The sequence below is a fragment of the Sapajus apella genome, unplaced genomic scaffold (genome assembly GCF_009761245.1).
Source record: "Sapajus apella isolate SASKATOON/1434 unplaced genomic scaffold, GSC_monkey_1.0 scaffold55, whole genome shotgun sequence".
NCBI lineage: Eukaryota > Metazoa > Chordata > Mammalia > Primates > Cebidae > Sapajus > Sapajus apella.
Genome location: NW_022436995.1, coordinates 8,308,723 through 8,332,117, shown reverse-complemented (window position 1 = coordinate 8,332,117; position 23,395 = coordinate 8,308,723). Strand labels below are relative to the sequence as shown.

The 23,395-nt window shown below is 42.3% G+C and overlaps 1 protein-coding gene across 1 annotated transcript in view; it reads right to left on the bottom strand.

Moving 5' to 3' along the window:
* The window catches only part of IQCH (IQ motif containing H), a 197,492-nt gene that overhangs the window by 61,064 nt on the left and 113,033 nt on the right, over nucleotides 1-23,395 (bottom strand). The window contains exons 11-12 of the mRNA XM_032244599.1: nucleotides 18,280-18,400; nucleotides 12,726-13,012 (exon numbers count right to left, since the gene is read on the bottom strand). Of these exons, the coding sequence (XP_032100490.1) occupies nucleotides 12,726-13,012; nucleotides 18,280-18,400 (408 nt within the window). The remainder of the gene's footprint in view (nucleotides 1-12,725; nucleotides 13,013-18,279; nucleotides 18,401-23,395) is intronic.

Below are 23,395 nucleotides of genomic sequence, written 5' to 3'. Positions count from 1 at the left end.
ATTGTGGTATGTGTGTACATACACATTGGAATATTATTTAGCCTTAAAAAAGGAAATTCTGTCATTCGTGACAACATGGATGAACCTGGAGAATAGTATGCTAATTGAAATAAGCCAGACGAAGAAAGACAAATATTGCATGATCTCACTTACATACGGAATCCAAAAGAATAAAACTTATAGCAACTTACAGCAAGTAGAAAAGGGATTACCAGGGGTTGGAAGGTGGGGGAAATGGGGAAATGCTGGTTAAGGGATGCAAACCTTCAGTTATAAGATGAATGAATTCTGGAGACCTAACATATAGCATGGTGACGATAGTTAATAATCACATATTACGTGCCTAAAATTTGCTAAGAGAGTAGATCTTAAGTTCTGAACACACACACACACACACACACACACACACACACATCCATGTGAGATGATGACTATGTTAATTAGTTTGATTGTGGTAATCATTTCACAATGTATATGTATGTATATGTATATCAAGATATCATGCTGTTTAACTTAAATAAATATCTTTTTTGGGTCAGTTATACCTCAGTAAAGCTGGGATAGGGGGAAGGACAATTTTGCAAGAGAAAATTTAGCACATAAAAAGTCTTGACCACAGGTGACAGCTGGAAGTAGGAACAACTTTCAGCTTTGTTTTGGAATGCTGGGGCAAGCTATAAATGCTCATAGGTGAAGAATCTTATGGTCTTTGTTGGTGTTAGTAAGGAGACTTTTCCTTTTTTCCTACCTCCTGCCCTCCTGAGTCCTGCAGAAATGTAATACTTGCTGAAGACAGCAGGGTGCAGTGTGAGTGCCCAGATTTTCCTAGCCCTAGCCATGTTTCTGGTGATTCAAGTTAAAGATCCCAAAGTCCAGAGAGGTGTCTTGGTTTTATTTGAAAAGAAGCAAAGAGCTCCATAATGAGAATGGGCATCTTTTGCCGAAGTCCTGGGGGAACAACTGATGTAAACAGAGGAACTAGGTCTGTTACATGTTGATCGACCAAAATTCTACCTAAGAGCTGATGTTTAGGCTTGGGTTCAATACTTCTCAATGTCAAGGTTCACAATGTAAGGGCAGTTAACCAAACATTTAAGGACAGTCACAGATGTTAATATATACATAGCAAAGCTGGCCACTAGTTTACCTGCACCATCAGTGTTAAGAAACAGAATTGCAATTTTCACTGGAAAAATTTGTCATCATTGCCCATGTGCTTAAGGTAGAAGTCATCATCATTGCCATCACCATTACTATTACTTGCATATTACAGGTCTCTTTCATTGACACAAAGATGCAGGCCTTTTAAAGGGAGAAGGTCTTTTACTTTAATGCTTCAAAGTCCTTTGGGATGTATTTTCCCTTCACTAGGTATTAACTTGTGATTAACAATCTGCCCACTATAGCACTTTAAAACACTGAATAATAGGCTCTTCTGTTTATACCAAAGGCCTATTAAATTTTAATTTAGATATACTCTGTTAACCTTCTTCCATATAAATAAAATACCTTCCCTAAAGAGAAAAAGTAAATCTCATTGAGCTCCCTTGGTGAATACCTTGTATATCTTGAAAACAGAGATAGGGAGATCTTGCAAATGAGAGTACTAGGGGGCACTCAGAGAGAAGTATTCATTCATTCATTTAATAAATATTTATTGAACATCTATTATATGCTAGACAGGGTGCTAGGTGCTGGGTATACAGCAGTGAACAAGAAGGAATTATAATATTTCTATAGACTTTGGTTTTTCCACTCTCTGAAATAAATACATTCACTTTTGATGCTTATATGTCACTTTGAGACGATGGTAATGCTCAGTGACTTTAAAAAATAATGCTAATTCAATTTTGATTCGACTCACAGTTTGAGAACCTGCTGAGGGCTCCTGTGACAGTTTTACATGTGGTTATGCCATTTGATTTAATAAGAACAGCACCTTTAATAAGAACAGCTCAGCCTCTCAGAACATACTGTGAGGTGGAGGGCAGGAATTTACCAGCTGCTAACAAAAAACAAGGCTCAGACAGGTCAAGTGAACTGCCTACAGTATCATACAAGTTAGCGGAAAGACTGTGGCCAGAACCCATCGCCATTGCAATGAAAATATTTTCAGATTTTCTTTTAATTCTACGCAGATATCCTGTATTTAGAAACTCTTAGAAATCATTTTCAGAGTTTATGGGATGACTCCAGTATATATCAGGGCTTCCATTTTCATCTTTCCTCACAATTTGTACTTTGTGACGTCTCATTTCCTTTCTGTAGCTAACCTTATATATTGGAAGGGCCATTACTAGTCTCGGGTAGCTGTTTTTCATATCAATTCTTCTTAAAGATTGGATTTTCCTTCATTTCCTTTTTTTTTTTTTTTTAAAATACCATAATAACTATCAATGCTCATAATAAAGATTGTTGTTTCAAAGTTCACAGTTATCTAAAATAAGCGTTAATTAATTTATTTTTGAGACAGGGTCTTGCTCTGTCATCCAGGCTGGAATGCAGTGGCGTGATCCCAGCTCACTGCAGCCTCCAACTCCTGGGCTTAAGCGATCCTCCTGCCTCAGCCTCCCATGTAGGTAGGATTACAGATGTGTGCCACCATGCCGAGCTAATTTTTGATCTTTAATTTTAGAGATGAGTCTTGATATGTTGCCCAGGCTAAAATAGCTTTTTTTCCTTTTTTTCTCACTTGAAGCTTTTATTTGGTAAACATCAGATGACCATTTTCCTCAAGAAACAAGAGGCTACAATCTAAAAAAATATTGATATAGGTAGGAAATGTTTGACTAAATTAAATTCTATGATAATTAATGAACCTTACATATCTTCAATTTCCTGTGAAATACAAAGAACAATGTTGTTGTTTTTTTTAAGTTCGGGTACATGTGCAGGTTTGTTACATAGGTAAATTGTGTCATGGGGGTTTGCTGTATAGCTTATTTCATCACCCAGGTATTAAGCCTAGTACCCATTAGTTATTTTTCCTGATCCTCTCCCCCATCATGCTCACCCTAGTGATGTGTTGTTCCCCTCTATGTGTCCACGTGTTCTCATCATTTAGCTCCCACTTGTAAGTGGGAACATGTGGTGTTTGGTTTTCTGTTCCTGCATTAGTTTACTAAGGATAATGGCCTCCAGCTCCATCCATGTCCCTGCAAATGCAGGACATAATCTTGTTCTTTTTTGTTTTTTTTTTTTGAGACAAAGTCTCCCTCTGTCACCCAGGCTGGAGAGCAGCGGTGCGATCTCGGCTCACTGCAACCTCCACCTCCCTGGTTCAAGCAATTCGCCTGCCTCAGCCTCCCAAGTAGTTGGGATTACAGGCACATGCCACCATGCCTGGCTAATTTTTTTGTATTTTTAGTAAGATGGGGTTTCACCATATTGGCGAGACTCATCTCAAACTCCTGACCTCAGGCAATCTGCCTGCCTCGGCCTCCCAAAGTGTTGAGTGCGTGAGCCACCGCACCTGGCCAGGACATTAGCTTGTTCTAAAAGGACTTTTTAATTTGGGGATTTTCATATAGAGCATTTTTGCCAATCTATTTGTTTAGAGACTTTTATCTGAGAAACAGGAATGGAAGAACTACTATACAAATGTATATTTATATGAGATGAAGCCAGTATGAGGTTTGTAAGACTTAGATCATCATTTTCATCCATGCGTTCTGTGCTGTTTTCCCCACCACCCTTCACAGCCTGTTTCTTACCCTTCTCATATCCTAATTATCTTTCGGCTCAAATCCCACCTTCTCTGTAAAACCTTTCTTGATTGCTCCAAATAGAAGGGATCTTCCTCTTGTCTGAATCTGTGCAGTAAAATCACTGGCAGTTAAACAGACACGACCTTTTTAATGTCTCTTTGTTGTTCTATGTAGTTGTCACTGAAGCCTTTTCTTGCTACTCATTTTTCAAGCCTGTCTTCCCAACCAGAATGTGAACTCCCTAAAGGCAGGCACTTCCACATCTTTTGCATTTTTGTAGCTTCTCTAGCACCTAGCATAATGGCTTATACACAATAGATGCTCAATAAACACTTATTTTGTTTAGAGTTTCCCAAAAGCGAGTAAGTAACTGCAAAAGATCTGGATCATCTAGAAGTTCCAAAAGTCCATAAATCAACAAATAATGATCAGGTGGCTGGCCAAATGTGACCATATCATTGTATTAGACATCATGAAGAGGTAAAAAAAATTTCAAGGCCTAGTACATTTTCTAAAGGATTAGAAAAATCTCATGGAGGCAATATTTGTACCTGTGAATCAATACAAGTATAAAACAATTGTGTGCATGTATAGCAAATAAAATGGGATGATGGATATGAAATAAGCTTTATCATGATATGGGAGATGTCGTTTATCTCCCCACCTAACAGAAAGCCAGCGTAGGTCCTCCAAAGGTGTTTGTTCAATGAACATGTCATCTTCCTCAACTTAAAGCCTTTAGTAGGTACTTCATGTTCCTCCCAGAACCTACTAGAAACTGTTCATCACTGGCCCTGGCTCCAGGACCCATCGCGACTTGGAAATAGCTTTTGCTGCTATTTGTTTACTGCTTGGATCCCTTCACATAATATCATCGTGATGTGAGAAGGCCAGATCTCCAGCATGGCTGCCTTGTAGCTCTGCATATTCTGGAGGGCTATGTATTCTGCAAGCTGTCTCTGAAGGTCTGGAATTTCCCCATGTCTAGGGCACCGAAACCCTAAATCCACTGGCAGGAGTAGTCTTAGACCATGCTCTACCATCTCCACTTCCCAGGGATTGGCCCCTTCTTCCTTTATTACAAACTGCCCCTGTGTTCTGCTCGATGCTTCCAATATTGAAGTCCTCCATTTCCAGAGCTGTTCTTCTATTCTGCTAGAACCTCATTCTCATTTCCTTAGGTCTAGAGAGGATTTTCCACTTTCCTATCTGGAGTTGATTCACAACTGTGGGACTCTGCTTGATGCAATGCTGTCATTTTATCTATTTTTGCCTTGGCCCCAGTCCCCTTTGCTCTTCCCATGTCTGCATGGTAAATTATGGGGCCCAGCTGAGGCCAGTGGGCATGAATTTGAAGTGGATGCAGTCAGCTCAGTTTTCTGCTTCCCATGTCTATTGTAAGATCTGTGTATATGTGAGTTAGCTCATATATGTGAAAGAGCTTTGCAAACTCTAACATTCTATACAAATTTATTATTATTATTCTTGTATTTTTTCTGATTAGAAATATGATTTTTTTTGAAACAGGGTATCATTCTGTTGCTCAAGCTGGAATGCAGTGGCAAAATCATGGTTCACTGCAGCCTCCATCTTCCAGGCTCAGCCTCCTGAATAGCTGGGACTATACAGGTACACACCATCATGCCCAGCTAATTTTTAATTTTTTTTTTTTTTGGTAGAGACAGAGGTTTTGCTATGTTGCCTATGCTGATCTCAAACTCCTGAACTCAAGTGATCCTCCCATCTCAGCCTCCCAAAGTGCCAGGTTGACATGCATGAGCCACTGAGCCTGGACTATAATACATATTTACTTTTTAAAATGTTAATGCAGAAATCACAAAGAACAAAATAGCAACCACCCTCTATATTAATACCCTATTGCTGCTGCAACAAACTGCCACAAAATTACTGGCGTAAAACAACAAAGATTTATTATTTTACAGTTCTGTGCATCAGAAGTCTCGCTGGGCTAAAAAAATCAAGATGTGGGCAGGGCTTCGTTCCTCCTGGAGACTACAGAAGAGAATTTGTTTCCTTGCCTTTTCTGGCTTCTAGAGGCTGTGTGCATTCACTGGCTCATGCCGTTGGCTCATGGTCCCTTCCTCCATTTTCAAAGCCAGCAGCACAGCATCTTCAAATCCTTCTCTATGACCCTCCTGCCTCTCTCTTAAAAGGACCTAGATAATTATATTGGGGCTACCTGGAAAATGCAAGATAATCTTCCCATCTCAAGATCCTTGACTTAATCAATATGCAAAGTCCTTTTGCCATGCAAGATAATGTTCATACATTTGGGGAATTAGGGTATGGATATCTCAGGGGACCATTACTCTGCCACCCTCCATCTTGCTGTCCAGAAATAATGACTTACAACATCTTAGCATAAATCTTTAGATTCTTTTAACTCTGCATTTGTATGTTTTTTTCTTTTTATGAAATTATCATATTGCATATATTGCTTGTGATCTGCTTTTTACCTTTATCTATTCTATAAAGTTTCCTGTTAAAGATTCTTTAAAAACATTAGTTTTAATGTCTTCATAGTATTCAATTTCATTGGTCTATCATAATTTGCTTTAAAAATTCTCTATTGTTGGAGATCGGGTACGACGGCTCATGCCTGTAATCCCAGCACTTTGGGAGGCCAAGGCAGGTAGATCGCCTGAGGCCAGAAGTTTGAGACCAGCCTGGCCAACATGGCTACACCCTGTCTCTACTAAAAATACAAAAATTAGCCAGGTGTGGTGGTGTATGCCTATAATTTCAGCTACTTGGGAGGCTGAGGCATGAGAATCGCTTAAGCCTGGGAGGCAAAGGTTGCAGTGAGGCAAGATCATGCCCCTGCACTCCAGCCTGGGCAACAGAGTGAGACTGTGTTAAAAAAAAAAAATCTCTATTGTTGGAATTTAGACTATTTGAAATATTTTGCTATTCTTAATAATGATGTGATTAATATATGTATATTTAAATCTTTGTGATTATTTCCTGGTGATAAATTTTAAAAAGTGGGTATTATTAAAATTTGAATTTGCTGATATAGAAAATAAGTATCTTACGATGTTATTAAAATAAAGAATTTTTCGAACTGTAGGTAACCTGACGTGCAAAATAAGCTAACCTCATTTTACAGCTGAGAAAACTGAAAATGAGAGAAAGTGATAAGCTCAAGGTAATATAGCAAATTAGAAGAAGAGTTAGAGGCCAGGTGCAGTGGCTCACACCTGTAATCCCAGCACTTTGGGGGAGCCAAGGCGGGAGGATGGCTCAAGGCCAGGAGTTCAAAACCAGCCTGGGCAACATAGCAAGGCCCCATCTCTACAACAAAAAAGAAAAGAAAAAAGAAAAAGAGCTGGATTTGACTATATGAAACTTTAGTATGATAAAGAACATTAGAAATAAAACACAAATGACAGGACTGGGTTCCAAGCGCATGAGGCATGGAGGGGTAGGGCGCAGGCAGAGCAGGCAAAGGAGATGGCAAGAGTAGTTGGGAGATTAGCTACACTGAACAAATGTAAACTGAGCAAATAAGCAACTACATTGAGGGACAAAGACTCAAGCTTCTCACTGTTGGAGAAGGTATTTGTTTTTTGGTGTTCTAATAAAATTTTATTTATAAAAAATGAATGGTGGGTCAGATTTAGCCTGCAGGCCATATTTTACCAACCCCTGCTCTAGACTATCTCAATCTTTCTGTTTCTGGGATCTTTGTCCTCCCTCCTCCCTCCTCCCTCCTCCGTCTTTGCTTCTCCCCCTCCACACTCTCCCTTCCTTCCTTTCTTCGTCCTCCTTCTCCTCCTCCTTCGACACTGGGTCTCTGTTGCCCAGGCTGGAGTGCAGTGGTGCAACCACAGCTCACTGCAGTGTTGACCTCCCAGGCCCAAGCAATCCTCCCACCTGGGCCTCTCAAATAGCTGGGATCACAGATGAGTGCCATTATGCCTGTCTAATTTTGTTTATTTTTAAAATTTTTTGGCAGAGACTGGGTCTTACTATGTTGCCCAGGCTGGTATTGAACTCCTGAGCTCAAGCAATTCTCCTGCCTCAGCCTTCCGAAGTGCTGGGATTAATGGGCATAAGCCACCATACCTGGCCCGGGATTTTATTTTGTAAATGCACACAGTTACTATGTTCCAAGCTCTATGTAGCTTTTTTTAAATTTGTAAGCTAAAATAATGGTTGGAGGTTGGGTTTTTTATGAATATTTTTTAATTGATATATAATAGTTACAGATATTTTGGCCATACATGTGCTATTTTGATACATGTATACAATGTGGATACACTGTAATTGTACCCCAAATCAGAGTATGCAGAATGTCCATCAAGATATTTACTTTTAAGTGTACAAAAGGGGAATTCTAGAAAGAACCTTGAGGTGCTGGATTGAAATTGGAGATGCTGGCAGGAACTCATGGTTTTATAATATAAACACTGATAGATACAGAAATAGTTACAGATGCATACATGTGTATATATGTACATATGTGTGTTTCTATGCGTATATGTGTGTATAATTCTGTGTCTGTATTGTACATATGTAATACATGTACTTCTTAGCTCTGTCCACCAAGAGGTCTCAGAAGGAATGACACTCTAGAAGCAATGACAGCACTAAGAGCCCAGATCTTACAGGGCTTCTGGGTTGATCCTAGGTCTGAGGAAAGAAAAATAAAAAAAATGAGCCTGGAACATCTTATTGCGTCAGAAAGTAAGACATGCTCAAAGAATGATGAGGACATGTCAAAAGGACACAAGAGACACCCTGAAGGGTCTCCCACTGGCCAAATCTGGAACAACTGCACATCAAAACTATGAAAGTATCAAAATACAAGCCATTAAATAAAATAGAAACCTATGAGTTCACACTGATATAAACACGTACAGACATACAGACATAAATGAAAGGTGGAGATGGAAAATTGTTTTCTGCAGTAGATTGCCAGAAATTTCGACACAAAATTTTACCAGAAAATTTTCCATAGAATTAGAAAATTACCGCTATCATAATGGTGGTGGATTCAGGAAAAAGTTGGCAATAGATGCTAAGTGTTCTGAGTGGACTCTGACAAGCAATGCACTATTGGGGAACTCCTGGAACGCCTTTCTAAAAAATATTACTAATCAATTACAAAGGAGGAAATAGTAATTTTTTTATGGTGGCGAAACATGGAGAGGAGAAAGCCACAAATGACAATCTAAGAGAAGGTACTTACAAGATGTGGAACAGTCAAAGAGTAACAGTTTCCAGTATGCAAAGAGCTCCAGGAAATTAACATTTGTATTACAGTCTAATTTAAAAGGCACAAAAGATATGATTAGGCAGTTAAGAAAAGATACGTAAGTGGGCAAACAAACATAAGAAGAGGTGTGGATCTTCGCTAATAATCAAAGAAATGCTGACTAAAACAAAATTTATTTTAACCTGCTAGACTGACAAAAAATGAGAGCTTGATAATATGCCTGTCAGCTGCTTCCTGGCACCACAAGGCATGCCAATTAGAAAAAAAATTAAGGTGTTTTCTGAAGTGATACCACTTGCAAAATGGTTAGAAAAAATGCCAGTGATTTGCAAATAATCTATTATATACATGGAACAAACATAGTTCTCTTGCTAATGTAGAAACACCCTTTGTTGTGGTCACTGATAATTTCTTGCAATATTCTGTCAATAACTATAACACAAATAATCACATACTGAAGTATTTATGGGAAGGGACAAGGGGAATTCATAGTATGACAAAATCAGAGCATCTAATATCTATCTATCCCATACATCCAATGACTATCTGAGCTCCTTCTTCAAAAGCCTTAGCAACACCATCCAGCATCTGCTAGAACTCCTCCATTCCTCATTCATTCATTCAACAAATATTTACTGAATACCCACTTTGTGCCAGGGCAGATGTAAATGCTGAGAATACAGTGAGGGAGCAAAAAGAAACACAGCACTTAAAAGAGGTTACGGTCGGTAGGAGGAGACAAATGTGAATCAAATAGTCATGTAAATAAGTTTAAACTTGTAACTGAGATAAGTGGTATGAGGAAGAGCTACACAATGATATGAAAATCTAAAAAAGGGGTATTTGACTTAGGAAGGTCAGGAAGGGCTTCAATGAATACGGCTTGAGCTGAAATATGCTGGCTGGGAAGGCGGTTAAGTACGTCAAAAGACAAGGCAAGAGCATTTAAGGTGGAGGAACTGCACGTGTCAAGTCCTCATGGCAGAGGGCAAATGATAAGTAAGTGGGAATGAGACAGGCTCTGTGGATGGACCAGACCAAAATAGAGGGCGAGTTAGGGTGAGACAAGACTGGCCGGGAACCCGGAACCAGCAAAATGAAGGGTGGGACCTTTCTGCCAGAAGCCTGGAAGGGTGGTAAGCCCAAGGAAGGACTGGCATTTTGTTTGGAGAAGATCCTTTGACTGCTGTGTGCAAGTTTCCTCATACCAAACACAAATAAAAACCATAAGTCAACTGTCCCCATAGTTCCATCCTTCCTATTGTCTCAGGGACCACAGGTTTAGCCCTTCTCCTTCTTTCTTTTTCTTTTCGAGATGGAGTCTTGCTCTGTCACCCAGGCTGGAGTGCAGTGGCATGATCTTGGCTCACTGCAACCTCTGCCTCCTGGATTCAAGCAATTCTATTGCCTCAGCCTCCCAAGCAGCTGGGATTACAGGCATCCGCCATCATACCCGGCTAAATTTTTCTTCGTATTTTGGTAGAGATGGGGTTTCACTATGTTGGCCAGGCTCATCTTGAACTCCTGACCTCAAGCGATCCACCCGTCTGGGCCTCTCAAAGTGCTGGTATTACAGGTGTGAGCTACCATGCCCAGCCTTTTTTCTTTTTTGAGACAAGTTCTCTCTCTGTCACCCAGACTGGAGTGCAGTGATGCGATCCCAGCTCACTGCAGCTGAGGCGGGAGGTTGAGACTACAGTGAGCTGGGATCAAGTGATCCTCCCACTTAAGCCTCCTGAGTAGCTGGAACTACAGGTGCATGCCACTATGTCCAGCCAATTTTTTTTGTATTTTTTGTAGACATAGGGTCCCATTATGTTGTCCAGGCTGGTCTCGAACTCTGGGGGTCAAGTGATCTGCCTGACTTGGCCTCCCAAAGTGCTGGGATTAAAGGCATGAGCCACCATGCCCAGCCAACCTTTCTTTCTTATGACAAATATTTGGGGAGGGCAGCCTCCTCTGGCTCTCCTCCCCCTGCATCCCTGGCATTCATATTTCCCCAGGGGGCGTTGTTTCTCTCCTGCCTCCACCACAGGGAGATTTCCAAACGACCTTCAGTTTGTCCTTTTCTCTCTCAATATATAGGCCTTAGAACAGAATGTAAAACGAATGGAGGGTCCAGGAAGGCAAATGGAAAATGATTATTGAACAAGCTGAAAACTGCCAAAAAACATAAACTCTCACTCTAAAACCATCATCTGACTGAAAGGGAGAACTGCAAAACTGAGAATAATGATCCTAAAACAACTAAAGTCTATTTCCAACGCTGATAACCAGAGGCTATCGAGAGGGAGGCCAAGAGGTCATTTTGCCTTTTAGACAGAGGTCTGGACACGCAGCACTAAGAGAGGAGCAACTGAACATTTTAAAACACGAGTTTTAAATGAGACAGGTTCTCACTCTGTCACCCAGACTGGAGAGCAGCGATGCGATCCCAGCTCACGGCAGCTGAGGTGGGAGGTTGAGGCTACAGTGAGCTGGGATCAAGTGATCCTCCCACATCAGCCTCCTGAGTAGTGAAATAGTAGTGAACTTGAACATTATACTTTTAGGGGGAAAAGCAAAGTAAAAAAGGTTAAAGATTATTTATCCTAAATATTATATCTCAGCACCATTCCTATGCACATGAAGAATCTCATGAATGGAATATTAAATAAATAAAAGCATACAGTAAAATAATAATAATGTCATAAGCTACAAAATGCTTAAAAACATGCAAAATAAAACTCTACATTATTTTCAGATGTATCCATGTACGGTGAAAAGTATACAGACATGAAAGGGAATCAAAACCCCAAGTATAAGACGGTAACTTCCTCCTGGCCTCTAGGAGAAAGAAGAGCCATATGTTTGGCAAGGGGCACACAGGATTGCAGGTGGCATTGACCACACTTTGTTTCTTAAGCTGGGCAGGGGCCCATGATATTGATTATATTATTATTTAGACCTTTTGGTATTTCTGAAGTATCTCTCAATATGTTTTCTAAAGAAAAAAATGAGACAATCTAACCTGTGGGTGAACAACTGATAAGAAAAGGAATAGAAATGTGAACTCTTAACTCCTTTCTAGTGATTGGTTTTCTATTTAAAACAGGCTCTAGACAGGTTCACTCTCTAGATGGCATAAAATAGTTTCATGACACATAGGCATAAAGCTAATGCGCAGAACTGAGGGCCTAATCAACAGAGCTGTGAACTGTGAGGGATGAGTTTCAGTCACTTTTTTTTTTGAGATGGAGTTTCACTCTGTCACACAGGCTGGAGTGTAGCAGTGTGATCTAGGCTCACTGCAACTTCTGCCTCCCGGGTTCAAGTGATTCTCCTTTCTCAGCCTCCCAAGTAGCTGGAATTATAGGCGCCCGCCACCACACCCAGCTAATTTTTGTATTTTTAGTAGAGACAGGGTTTTGCTATGCTGCCTAGGCTGGTCTTGAACTCCTGAGCTCAAGTGATCTGCCTGCCTTAGCCTCCCAAAGTGCTGGGATTACAGGTGTGAGCCACTGCACATAGCTTCAGTCATTCTTCAACTCCAGCGGTACCTCAGTCACTCTTTAAACTCCTACTGTCTCTGAGTGAGAAAACTCTGGGCCTGTATTTCCAGACATAAAGCCCAGTCTCACCTGGATTCACATGGGCCATGCAGATGTTGAATTTAGAGCTAGTTCATCAGAGAATCAGTGAATTTAAAAAATCCCTCATATTCCCTGTTGTACTGGTATGCAGGGTACAGAGTCATTACATATTTTAGCATTTCATGTGGCATCCATTCAACTTACCTGCTGTTGCAAGGTGCTTGGATCAATAAAAGTCACCAGATCTATAGAAAAGTAGCCAACCACATCCTTCATTTTGCAGGCCTTTCCAATTTGGAGGCACAAATACATGAGAACTTGGGGATCCACTGAGGTCTGAGGCATGGTGGTACCAGAGGAGATGAAGGGGCTTTCGGCATGAAGCTGGTCCCCTGTTGACAGCACGCTGATTTTCCCATTGGGCTCTATCAACATGTCCACTGTCAGGTTGGTGACACTATCTGTAGGTGGGAATGCTTCGATCACACCTCCTGGTGGGAAAAACATGGAGTAGGTAAAAGGACACATTCACAGGGACTGTGCCCATTTGGAGCAGGAAGGAAGCATCTAGGCTTTGGTTGACTTGGGCTCAGATTCTGCATCTGCCATGTCTTGGGAGACTTTGGGCAAGTAGCTTACCTTCTCTGAACTTATTTTTCTTTGTCTGTAATATGGGTATAATAAAGCTTACCTCATTAGATCCTTGTGAATCTTAGACATACTCTATGTATCTGTAGTATTTAGCCCAATGTTTGGCATATTGTAGGGCTCAATGAATGGTAGTTTTGATTCTGATTATAATTTGAAGACACAGTGAAGATCACTGTGTCTATGCCCAAAATTCATTTAACAGTGAACGCAAGAATTATGGTCAAATCCCTCAAGGGGAATTAACTGCCCATAATCCACAGTTGGCATCTTGATGATGTGCTCTTTTTGGTAAACTTCACTGCTTTTTGAAGGTTTCACAGGTTTTGGCTTTTTTTCAGGGAGAGAGAACACTGACCATCATGTCAGCCAAGGGACTCCTATATAATAAAGCTAGTTATGAAATGTTTATAAAATATAGAACCAAGAGATATTGCTGTGTTTGAAGAACACGTATGCTCTCTGCTGATAATGGGAGCTTTATAATTTATTACATTTTATCTGTTGCTTTGAATGCCCAAAATCATAGAGGCAAGTCCGATATTCAACCACAGCAACAACATTTTTCTGTCTAATTTGTGGGCTATCTCATTGGTGTCCACAAACATCACATAGCCCCAGTCTTCTGTTTTTAGGCCCAACTTACAAATCTTAATGTGTATGTCCTCTTTGTAGAGAAAAAATTTAAGATATTATTTGTAAAGAGTTAGATAACTTAATTTAAAAGTAAAAACAAAGTGTTGCACAGACAGGTGCCATCTAGAACCCGACAGCATTAAGAGAAACTTGGCCTGTATTTCACAAATGTGCTGGCATAATTGTGACCTCTGCCTATAGTTGAAAACCACAGACTTTGAACAGCATACAAAGAAAAAAAATGAGCAGTTCTCAAACACAGTCATCTGTTACTTCATACAAAAAAAAAAAAACACTTTCCTTAAATGTCTATCAATTTGGTCAGAGGTAGTCCTAATGAACACCAAGTTTCAGAAGGAAAACTGATTTTGGAGGGTACATATTCAACCCCTAATTTTTCTGTTTGGTTGGCTGGAGACATTCTTTTCTTCAAATGAGGCCTATTCTTGCGTGCTGTACCTAAATACCAGTCACTGGGGGATTTGGCAAGGTAAATGCAACAAAATAACAATGATAAAAATCTACAGAAGCAAAAAACCTAGTGAGTCTCTATGCTTTAGTTAACTTTGTGGCTTTAGCTGTCACCTACGTTTTGAAAGAGAGTGCTTCAGTGGAAACACACTATCATCTGTAATTTACAATATTACTTAGGTATTTTATTTCAAAGAAGCTTATTTGTATTATCTTCTCAGCATCACGACCATAACCTTTGCACTGTTATTTTTTTCCACTCAAAGCAATTAATTCCTCTTCCGAAAAAGGTATTGCCACAAAGTGAGACCCTGTCACTACAAAAAAATTTTAAACAATAAATTAGCAGGGCGTGGTGGTGTGTGCCTGTAGTACCAGCTACCCAGGAGGCTGAGATGGGAGCATTGCTTGAGATTGGGAGGCAGAGGCTACGGCGAGCTATAATTGTGCCACCGCATTCCAGTCTGGTATGACAGAGTGAGACCCTATCTCAAAAGATAAATTTAAAAGTACTGCTTTTGATATAAACCTATGACAGTTTAGAAATCAAATCCATAAGCATATTTTGTGGCCATAAGCACACCGGAGAGAATATACATGGAATGAAACAGGCAATGGTGGAAGCTGGAGGGAGGGAGATGCTGACCTTAGCGTCGGGACACCTGGGGGACAACCTGGCTCAGTAAGGGACCACTGATGCAGGGCCTGCTGTCTGCACCGGGTTGAGAGAAAGGCAGAAGCTTTGAAAACACATGACTTTCAAGAACCAGGTATTAAAATGTGCTAAAATTGTAGGATCTAACTTTGTGTTCCATTTACCAATTATTGGTTGTGTTGCCCAAGTCCCTCCCATCTCTGAGCTTCGGTCTCTTCATGAAGAAAATTGAGTTAATAAAGCTTATACAGCCCTCCATAAATAAGCATGGCTGAGAAAACAGGATAAAGATGGACAGGAGGTGGAGGTGAAGCCTTAGCTTGTGGTTACATAGCTCAGGTGAGATCGTTGCTGGGAAAGCCTTTCTTATCTACAGAGCTCACATGAAAAGAAATAGTTTGGGGGAAGGCTTTCGCAGGCTGATGCTGGAAGATCTGGAAACTTCTTAACACCCTGACCTGGACGGGCCTGGAGATCATCGTGGTCTTCCCCGCATAACTTTTTTTTTTTCTCCCCAAGAAGGAGTTTTGCTCTGTCTCCCAGGCTGGGGTACAGTGGCACAATGTCAGCTCACCGCAACCTCTGCCTCTGGGGTACAAGCAATTCTCTTGTCTCAACCTCCTGAGTAGATGGGATTACAGGCGTTATAGGCGCGTGCCACCATGCCTGGCTAATTTTTGTATTTTTAGTAGAGACGGGGTTTCACCATGTTGGCCAGGCTGGTCTGAAACTCCTGACCTCGTGATCCGCCCACCTCTGCCTCCCAAAGTGCTGGGATTACAGGCTTAAGCCACCATGCCCAGCCTTCCCCGCATAACTTTTAAAGAAACCTTATTAGGCTGGGCATGGTGGCTCACGCATGTACATCCAGCACTTTGGGAGGCTGAGGCAGGCAGATCACGAGGTCAGGAGTTCGAGACCAGCCTGGCTAACACTGTGAAACCCCGTCTCTATTAAAAATACAAAAATTAGCTGAGCATGGTGGCATGTGTCTGTAATCTCAGGTACTCAGGAGGCTGAGGCAGGAGAATCGCTTGAACCCAGGAGGCGGAGGTTGCAGAGAGCCGAGATCGCACCAGCCTGGGCAACAAGAGCAAAACTCCATCTCAAAAAAAAAAAAACAGAGACAAAAACACCTTATTATTGATCTTTTTTGTGTGTGGTAGCTACTTGATTTTCTTCCATGTATGCATGGGGTTGACTTTCTTTACTTTGACTTGTCTGTCGGTGGGTATATGTGGAAATTTATAGAATCACAAAATTTTAGAGTTGAAAGGATGTTGGAAGTTGTCTAGCACAACTGTCCTCCCCAAAGATTCTCTTTTCAGCCATCTTGTTAGATGGCTGCCATTCAGCCCCTTGCTTAAATAATTCATTAACGGGGTGTCCAGTACACCCTGCCCAGCCAGTGTATTCCAACAACCAACAGATCTGTCCTTTCTAATCTTCTCTCATACACCGAGCTAAGATAAGCCCTGATAAATGTACCTACTCGTTCTGCTCAAGGCTCCTGGAGCAGCACAGAGGTAGCTTTTAACGGGCTCTTCTATGTGTTAGCAGAGTGATTTGGGGTGAATCTTTTGTACTTCTGTTTCCACTTCTATAAAACGAGGGTGATAATGGTGCCCACCACATAGGATGGTTAGGAAGCTTCAATAAGTTAACATAATATACTTAGAAGAGTGCCTGGCACATAGTAAGCACTATCTAAGCTCACCATTTTATCATCATTGTGCTAATATCATCACTGTGCTGTTGTTACTGCTGTTATCATCTGACATGACATTATCTTATCATTATTGATTAATGCTGATATTATTATCACTTGACAGTAGTGGAAAGATGCCTTCTGTGGTCTGTTACACCAACCCTCTCTTCTGGTGCATGTGGGTAAGAATATAATAGCTGTCTTGCACTGTGACCTGCTAGAGAGTGAGGGCTGTGGCATGGGCGTGGCCCCCTGTGTAGCACCCCCACAGGGACCTCTGAGATTGTAGGTAGGCATCATCCACCATTCATTCCCTCATTCATGGACCACCCAATGTTGTTAGGAAATGAGGATGAGGGAGAAGGAGGAGGAGGAAGAGGAGGAGGAGGAGGAAAGGAATGGAGGCTTGCTTTGTTCCTGGACTGTAGCAAACCCTTGTTTGAAAATGCTGTATTCAGAACTGGAGGTGAGACTATTTCTGCTCTCCTAGAAAACAGAAGAAGAAACTAACACTTTATTTTTTTTTTTGGGATGGAGTCTCACTCTGTCATCAAGCTGAATGTTTTCAGCCATTTCAGTTTTCATATTTCAAAAGCGATTTGACCCTCTAAAAACTGTTAATTTTTTTTTTTTTTTGAGACGGAATTTCGCTCATGTTACCCAGGCTGGAGTGCAATGGCGCGATCTCGGCTCACCGCAACCTCCGCCTCCTGGGTTCAGGCAATTCTCCTGCCTCAGCTTCCTGAGTAGCTGGGATTACAGGCACGTGCCACCATGCCCAGCTAATGTTTTGTATTTTTAGTAGAGACGGGGTTTCACCGTGTTGACCAGGATGGTCTCGATCTCTTGACCTCGTGATCTACCCGCCTCGGCCTCCCAAAGTGCTGGGATTACAGGCGTGAGCCACCGCGCCCGGCTTTTTTTTTTTTTTTTTGAGATGCAGTGATATGATCTTGTCTCACTGCAGCCTCCACCTCCCGGGTTCAAAGAATTCTCCTGCCTCAGCCTCCCAAGTAGCTGCGACTACAGGCACGCGCCACCATGCCCAGATAATTTTTGTATTTTTAGTAGAGACGGGGTTTCACCATGTTGACCAGATGGTCTCGATCTCCTGAAACTGTGATCCACCCACCTCAGTCTCCCAAAGTGCTGGGATTACAGGCGTGAGCCACTATGCCAGGCCCTGAAACTAACATTTATTAAAGATGATTTTGTGTCAGGTTCTGTGGTAGAAACTTTCATATCTGTATGTCATTGAGTCCACCCAATGACCCTGTAAGGCAGGCAAGTGAGGAAACCGGGCCTCGAGGGGTTTAAGAACCTTGCTTAAGCTCATAGACGGGGTCCAGACCCAGGTAATCTGATTCCAAAGCCCACCTCTCGGGAGGAGTTTGTGGTGTTAAAAAAGGCCTGAGATCTGGAACTCCACATGCCATGCTTGGCATGCTAGGTTCCTATTTACTTAAGAGGCTGGGTGTAAGATAAATATTTAGGCAACATTTAAAAAAGAAAACTGTAGGAGCTCTTTACTAAACCAACACAGGAGACGCAAAGTATTTAAATTGGCCCCAGTTGACCCAAAACTAGAATCCAAGGTTGTGTAGACTAATCCTCAATAGAAACTTTACAGTCTTATTTACCTTGACTGAGAAATGTTTGGAGGAATTTCCTCCACGTCGGGAACCGTTTCTCATTGACTGGCTGTGCGTGCTGTGCTAAAATGCCCGCCAGCTCCTCGGAGATCTTCACCAAAGCTGGCTCCTGCAGAAACAAATTAAATAGAACCACAAGCAATTTTACTACAGAAATGAAAACTGCTTGTGGAGTGATTAAAAACCAGGCCTCCAACAGGCAAAAAAAATGTGGTTACTGTTTACCCAGAGTCAGAAAGCCATTTTGAAAATGTTCTCTCTTTTTTCAGCCATGTCAGTTTTCATATTTCAAAAGTGATTTGGCCCCCTAAAAATTGTTAATTGTGCCTGTTGTCTCTGAAAGGCACTTTTCTCTCTGGGCATCAGGGAACCAGGTCTCACACCCACTGCTGCCGACAGCCTGACTAGCAGAGTGTCCTTGGGCAATAGCCTTCCCCACTCTGGGTCTCCGTTTCCCTTTATATAAAATGTGGGGTTAAGTGTTTTCTTTTTCTTTCCTTCTTTTCTTTTTGAGACAGAGTTTTGCCCTTGTTGCCCAAGCTGGAATGCAATGGCATGATCTTGGCACACCGCAACCTCCACCTCCTGGGTTCAAGTGATTCTCCTGCCTCAGCCTCCCCAGTAGCTGGGATTACAGGCATGTGTCACCGTGACTGGCTAATTTTGTATTTTTAGTAGAGATGAGATTTCTCCATGTCGGTCAGGCTGGTCTCGAACTCCTGACATCAGGTGATCCACCCGCCTCAGCCTCCCAAAGTGCTGGGATTACAGGCATGAGTCACTGCACCTAGCCACCTCCATATATTAAAAAAAAATTTTTTTAAACATTTTTTTCAGATAAGGTCTTGCTCTGTCGCTCAGGCTAGAGTACAGTCGTGTGATCATAGCTCATTGAAGCCTCAGTCTCCTGGGCGCAAGTGATCCTCCTGCCTTAGCCTCTCAGTTGGCCTTAACTACATGTGCGTGCCATGCACGGCTAATATTTGTAGAGATAGATCTATGTTGTCCAGGCTGGTGTCAAACTCCTGGCCTCAAGCAGTCCTCCTGCTTTAGCCTTCTAAAGTGCTGGGATTACAGCTATGAGCTACGGCATCCAGTCATCTTCCATCTCTAATATGTGCTGTTTCCCCCTTGTTGGTGGATGTCTGCATCCTATAGCTTCATCATCAAAGCCTTAAACTATGGGCTGAGGCTGTAAAGGTGGGATTTTAGGTAGGGATGGGTTGGAAGAGTTAGGTGGAAAGGAGTATTGGGGCCAGCCTCAGTCTGCCTGAAATCCCCCCTAGGTCACAGTCTCAATTGTCTGGATGTGAGGCTGGTCCCATACCATCTGTAAAACAGCTTAAAGACTGAAGGGCCTCCTGTCAAAATGAAAGCAGTAGGGAATCCTCAAGTGAATAAGAAGTCTGCTTTTGATATAAAAAGTCTTGGTTTGTGAGGACATACTTTTTTTTAGATGACCTAAGTTGTGATGTTCTTCCTCTTAGACTATCTAAACATTTTCAAATAGAAGCCACTTCTTCAGATTTTATTTCTGCCAGAAGTGAGGCAGGGTACTGGATAGAAACTCATATGATAGACAATATTCATATTCAAAATATGGGGCACTGACAAGAAAAACTCAGATCTGCTTTACGTTGCAGGGGAACTTCCGAATCTGAGTGATGGCTCAGTAATTTGGAGGAGTCAGCTTTGGGGGTGGGATTGGAATATAATAAATTATACATATGCTGGACACAGTGGTTCAAACCTGTAATCCCAGTACTTTGGGAGGCTGAGGTGGGTGGATCATGAGATCAGGAGTTCAAGACCAGCTTGGCCAACAGGGAGAAACCTCATCTCTACTAAAAATACAACAATTAGCTGGGCATGGTCGTGCTGGAGAATTGCTTAACCTGGACCCAGGAGGCAGAGGCTGCAGTGAGCCCAGATCACGCTACTGCACTCCAGCCTGGGCTATAGAGCAAGACTCCATCTCAAAAAAAAAAAAAAAAATCATACACGCTTATTTCCAATTTCCCTACCATTAAAAAGTGATTGTACTCTATGCACTGCCCCAACTCCTTGGAACAGCTGGTTGATTCTAGGTCCAGTGCCCACTGACAATCCACAATAGAAGACAAACATCTGACACTGTGCTCTCGGCAGGTTCAGAAAATCTGAATAACTTCTGAAATACCCAGAAAATCTTGGTGGGAGAGTTTCATCAGTTGTCTTAGTAAGTGCTTGACATACAAAACAGAAATGCCCTGAGAAGTGGAGAGGGCCCTGGCTCACACTCACTTCAGGATGAGTCCCTACACAGTGGGAGAAGGTCTGTTAAGAAGGGCTGGGGAAGTGCTCATGCAGAGAGCTCTGCCTTGTGGTGCAGAGGCAAGCAGAACTGCTGTCAAGGCAATGGGCCTTTCCCCGCCCTTCATATCCTATACACGGCACACATTTTCTCTGATCTTTACTGTGAATTACCTGATCGCCCCAAAGCCTTGCATCTAAATTATAAACAAGCATGTGGAATGCGCAGCTCCAGCAACCTGGACCCCTTATTTGTACCTTCTCCGAACAGTCCCCCAAACCCATCTTTCTTTTGTTTTACGCTTGTTTCAGTTATAACCATTCCATTTTATCAAGGAAGACCAAATGTCTCTGATTTATGAAGTGCCCCAAAGCTGGGACAATGAAACACAGAAGGGTTGGAGTCCCACTCTTCTCTGGAAAACAGAATGGCAAGGAAAGAAAGTCTCACAGCCCAGGCCCTCTCTCAGGAAAGTGGGAATTTCTTTGTTCTGTTTTGATTAAATGGCCTTTTCTGCCCCACTGCTGGAGAATGTGAAATCATGTACCCGGTTATACGCTATGTGCTGATTCACACCAAGAGGGTCTAAAGAGAAATTGTTCATTCATTCATCTATGTATCAAAAATTACAGAATGTCAGGTCTTTTAAACAAATGAACTAGGAAAAAAGTGGTTATGTATTTTGGGTTCTTTTGGGTTTTTTTGGTGTTGGGGAGAGAGGAGGAAAAGGCGGCAAAGGAGCAAGTAAAAGCCTTACCACCTAAATCTTGAAAAATCTCTTTCAACTTGAGGATCAAGTCCAAACTGCTCAATACGACAGATGAAGAAGGTCCTCATGATATGACCTCTGACTCCTAACAGCCTCACTTTCCTGCCCAGCTCCCATCCTTCCCCTATCAGGTCCTCCTCTGCTTTCCTTCTTTCTCTTCCTCCCCTTCCTGACTCCTCCTCATCCTTCCTGAGGTAGTTCCAGCCACACCTCCTCCAGGAAGTTTTCTGTCCCACTCCAGTGCGTGTCCTTTCTCCCTGCTCTCTGGCTCTCTCGGGGCTGCTTAATGGCATGGGTGCTGGCTTTGAGGTTGGTCTCCCAGTGCCTAGCACAGGGAACACTAAATGTTTATGGAATGAGTCATGATGGTGGTAAACACAGGACGTAGTCCTTAAAGCTGAAGTTACAGAATAAGACAAAACATGAAGCTTCTCAACGGGCTCCTCCTTGCTACCCAGGAAGCAGCTGGAGGGAAGGCTGCTTAAGAACCATAGATTCTTCCTGGGTAGACTTTATGGGATTCCCTGCCTCTAAAGGGTATCGGGGAGATAAATGAGGTAGCATTTATGAAGTGTCACCTCAGACGCAACATACTATGTGGGGGCCAATAAGTAACTCATAAGCCTGCTGCCTGTGTGTGGCATCTGGACACTGTGCCAGGCTTCTGCCACTGCCTCTGCTCACAAAGCCAGCCATTCTGCTTCGTTGCTTAGAGTTTTCACTGTGCACAAAGGCCCAGTAAGGGGGTTAATTTCCTAGAGGAAAGTTGGCTGCTGGAATCTGGAGGAGTCATCGTGTCCTGCCATAAGAGGTACACAGCTGAAGGCACTGGCAGGGTGATATCAAATAGGGATGCTGGGGCACACAGAGGCAGCTTGGGGCCATGATTCATTCTCTAAGAAAAAGACATGGAGAGGAATAATGTGGGCTAAGAGGAGAGGGGTAGTAACTTTATTTCTTTATTTTGAAAGTGTCAGATGGGAAATGCAAGGATTATGCTAAGAACAGCCTTTGTACCAACAAAAATTGTCTTCCCATCCCTACAAAACAAACCAAAAACATACAGCAGGACCTGCAGCTCATATATTCAAGTAAGGTCAGAAAAGTGACATTCTTAGTAAGGGTTTCATTTTATTTTATTCCCCCAACAAAACAACCCTTTACAGCCTGGTTTCTGCTGGGACGCAGAAGCTGCTTGTGAGCTGGTGGGTTAGGCCACAGCTCAAATCCAGAAGCAAAAGACTCCATCACAGCAGTGGCATAACAAGCTAAGAACACCCTTTTTCCAAGAAGCAACAGGTCCCAATGGCCACAAACAGTCTATCAACATCAGATGCAAGCTCTCAGTTTTTGGGAGGGTTTCTGTTCTCTAGTTTGTATCATTTTGCATAGTTCAAACACAATTACACAACTCCAAGAGCATCTGCCCTATAGGGAAGATCTGTAGCTATTCAAGTTTATTCTGTTCAAAACAAACTTAGGTACACAGAGAGAGAGACACACACGCCCCTTGCGTAACAGACAAACACTCCAATTCATGTGAATCATGAGGACGGTATTTGTAAAATTCTCTAGTCACAAATTCACACTCATGATCTCATTCCTTCCTTTCAGCAACACTCTGCGGCAGCCACCACTATGTGCTTTAAAATGGGACGCGAAGGCACTAAGAATGAGGAGCCTTGTGTGAGGTCACTAGGTGAGTTTTAAGTTTCAACAAATGATTAAAGATAGAAAATAGCCGGGCGCGGTGGCTCACGCCTGTAATCCCAGCACTTTGGGAGGCCGAGGCGGGTGGATCACGAGGTCAAGAGATCGAGACCATCCTGGTCAACATGGTGAAACCCCGTCTCTACTAAAAATACAAAAAATTAGCTGGGCATGGTGGCGCGTGCCTGTAATCCCAGCTACTCAGGAGGCTGAGGCAGGAGAATTGCCTGAACCCAGGAGGTGGGGGTTGCGGTGAGCCGAGATCGCGCCATTGCACTCCAGCCTGGGTAACAAGAGCGAAACTCCGTCTCAAAAAAAAAAGAAAAAAAAAA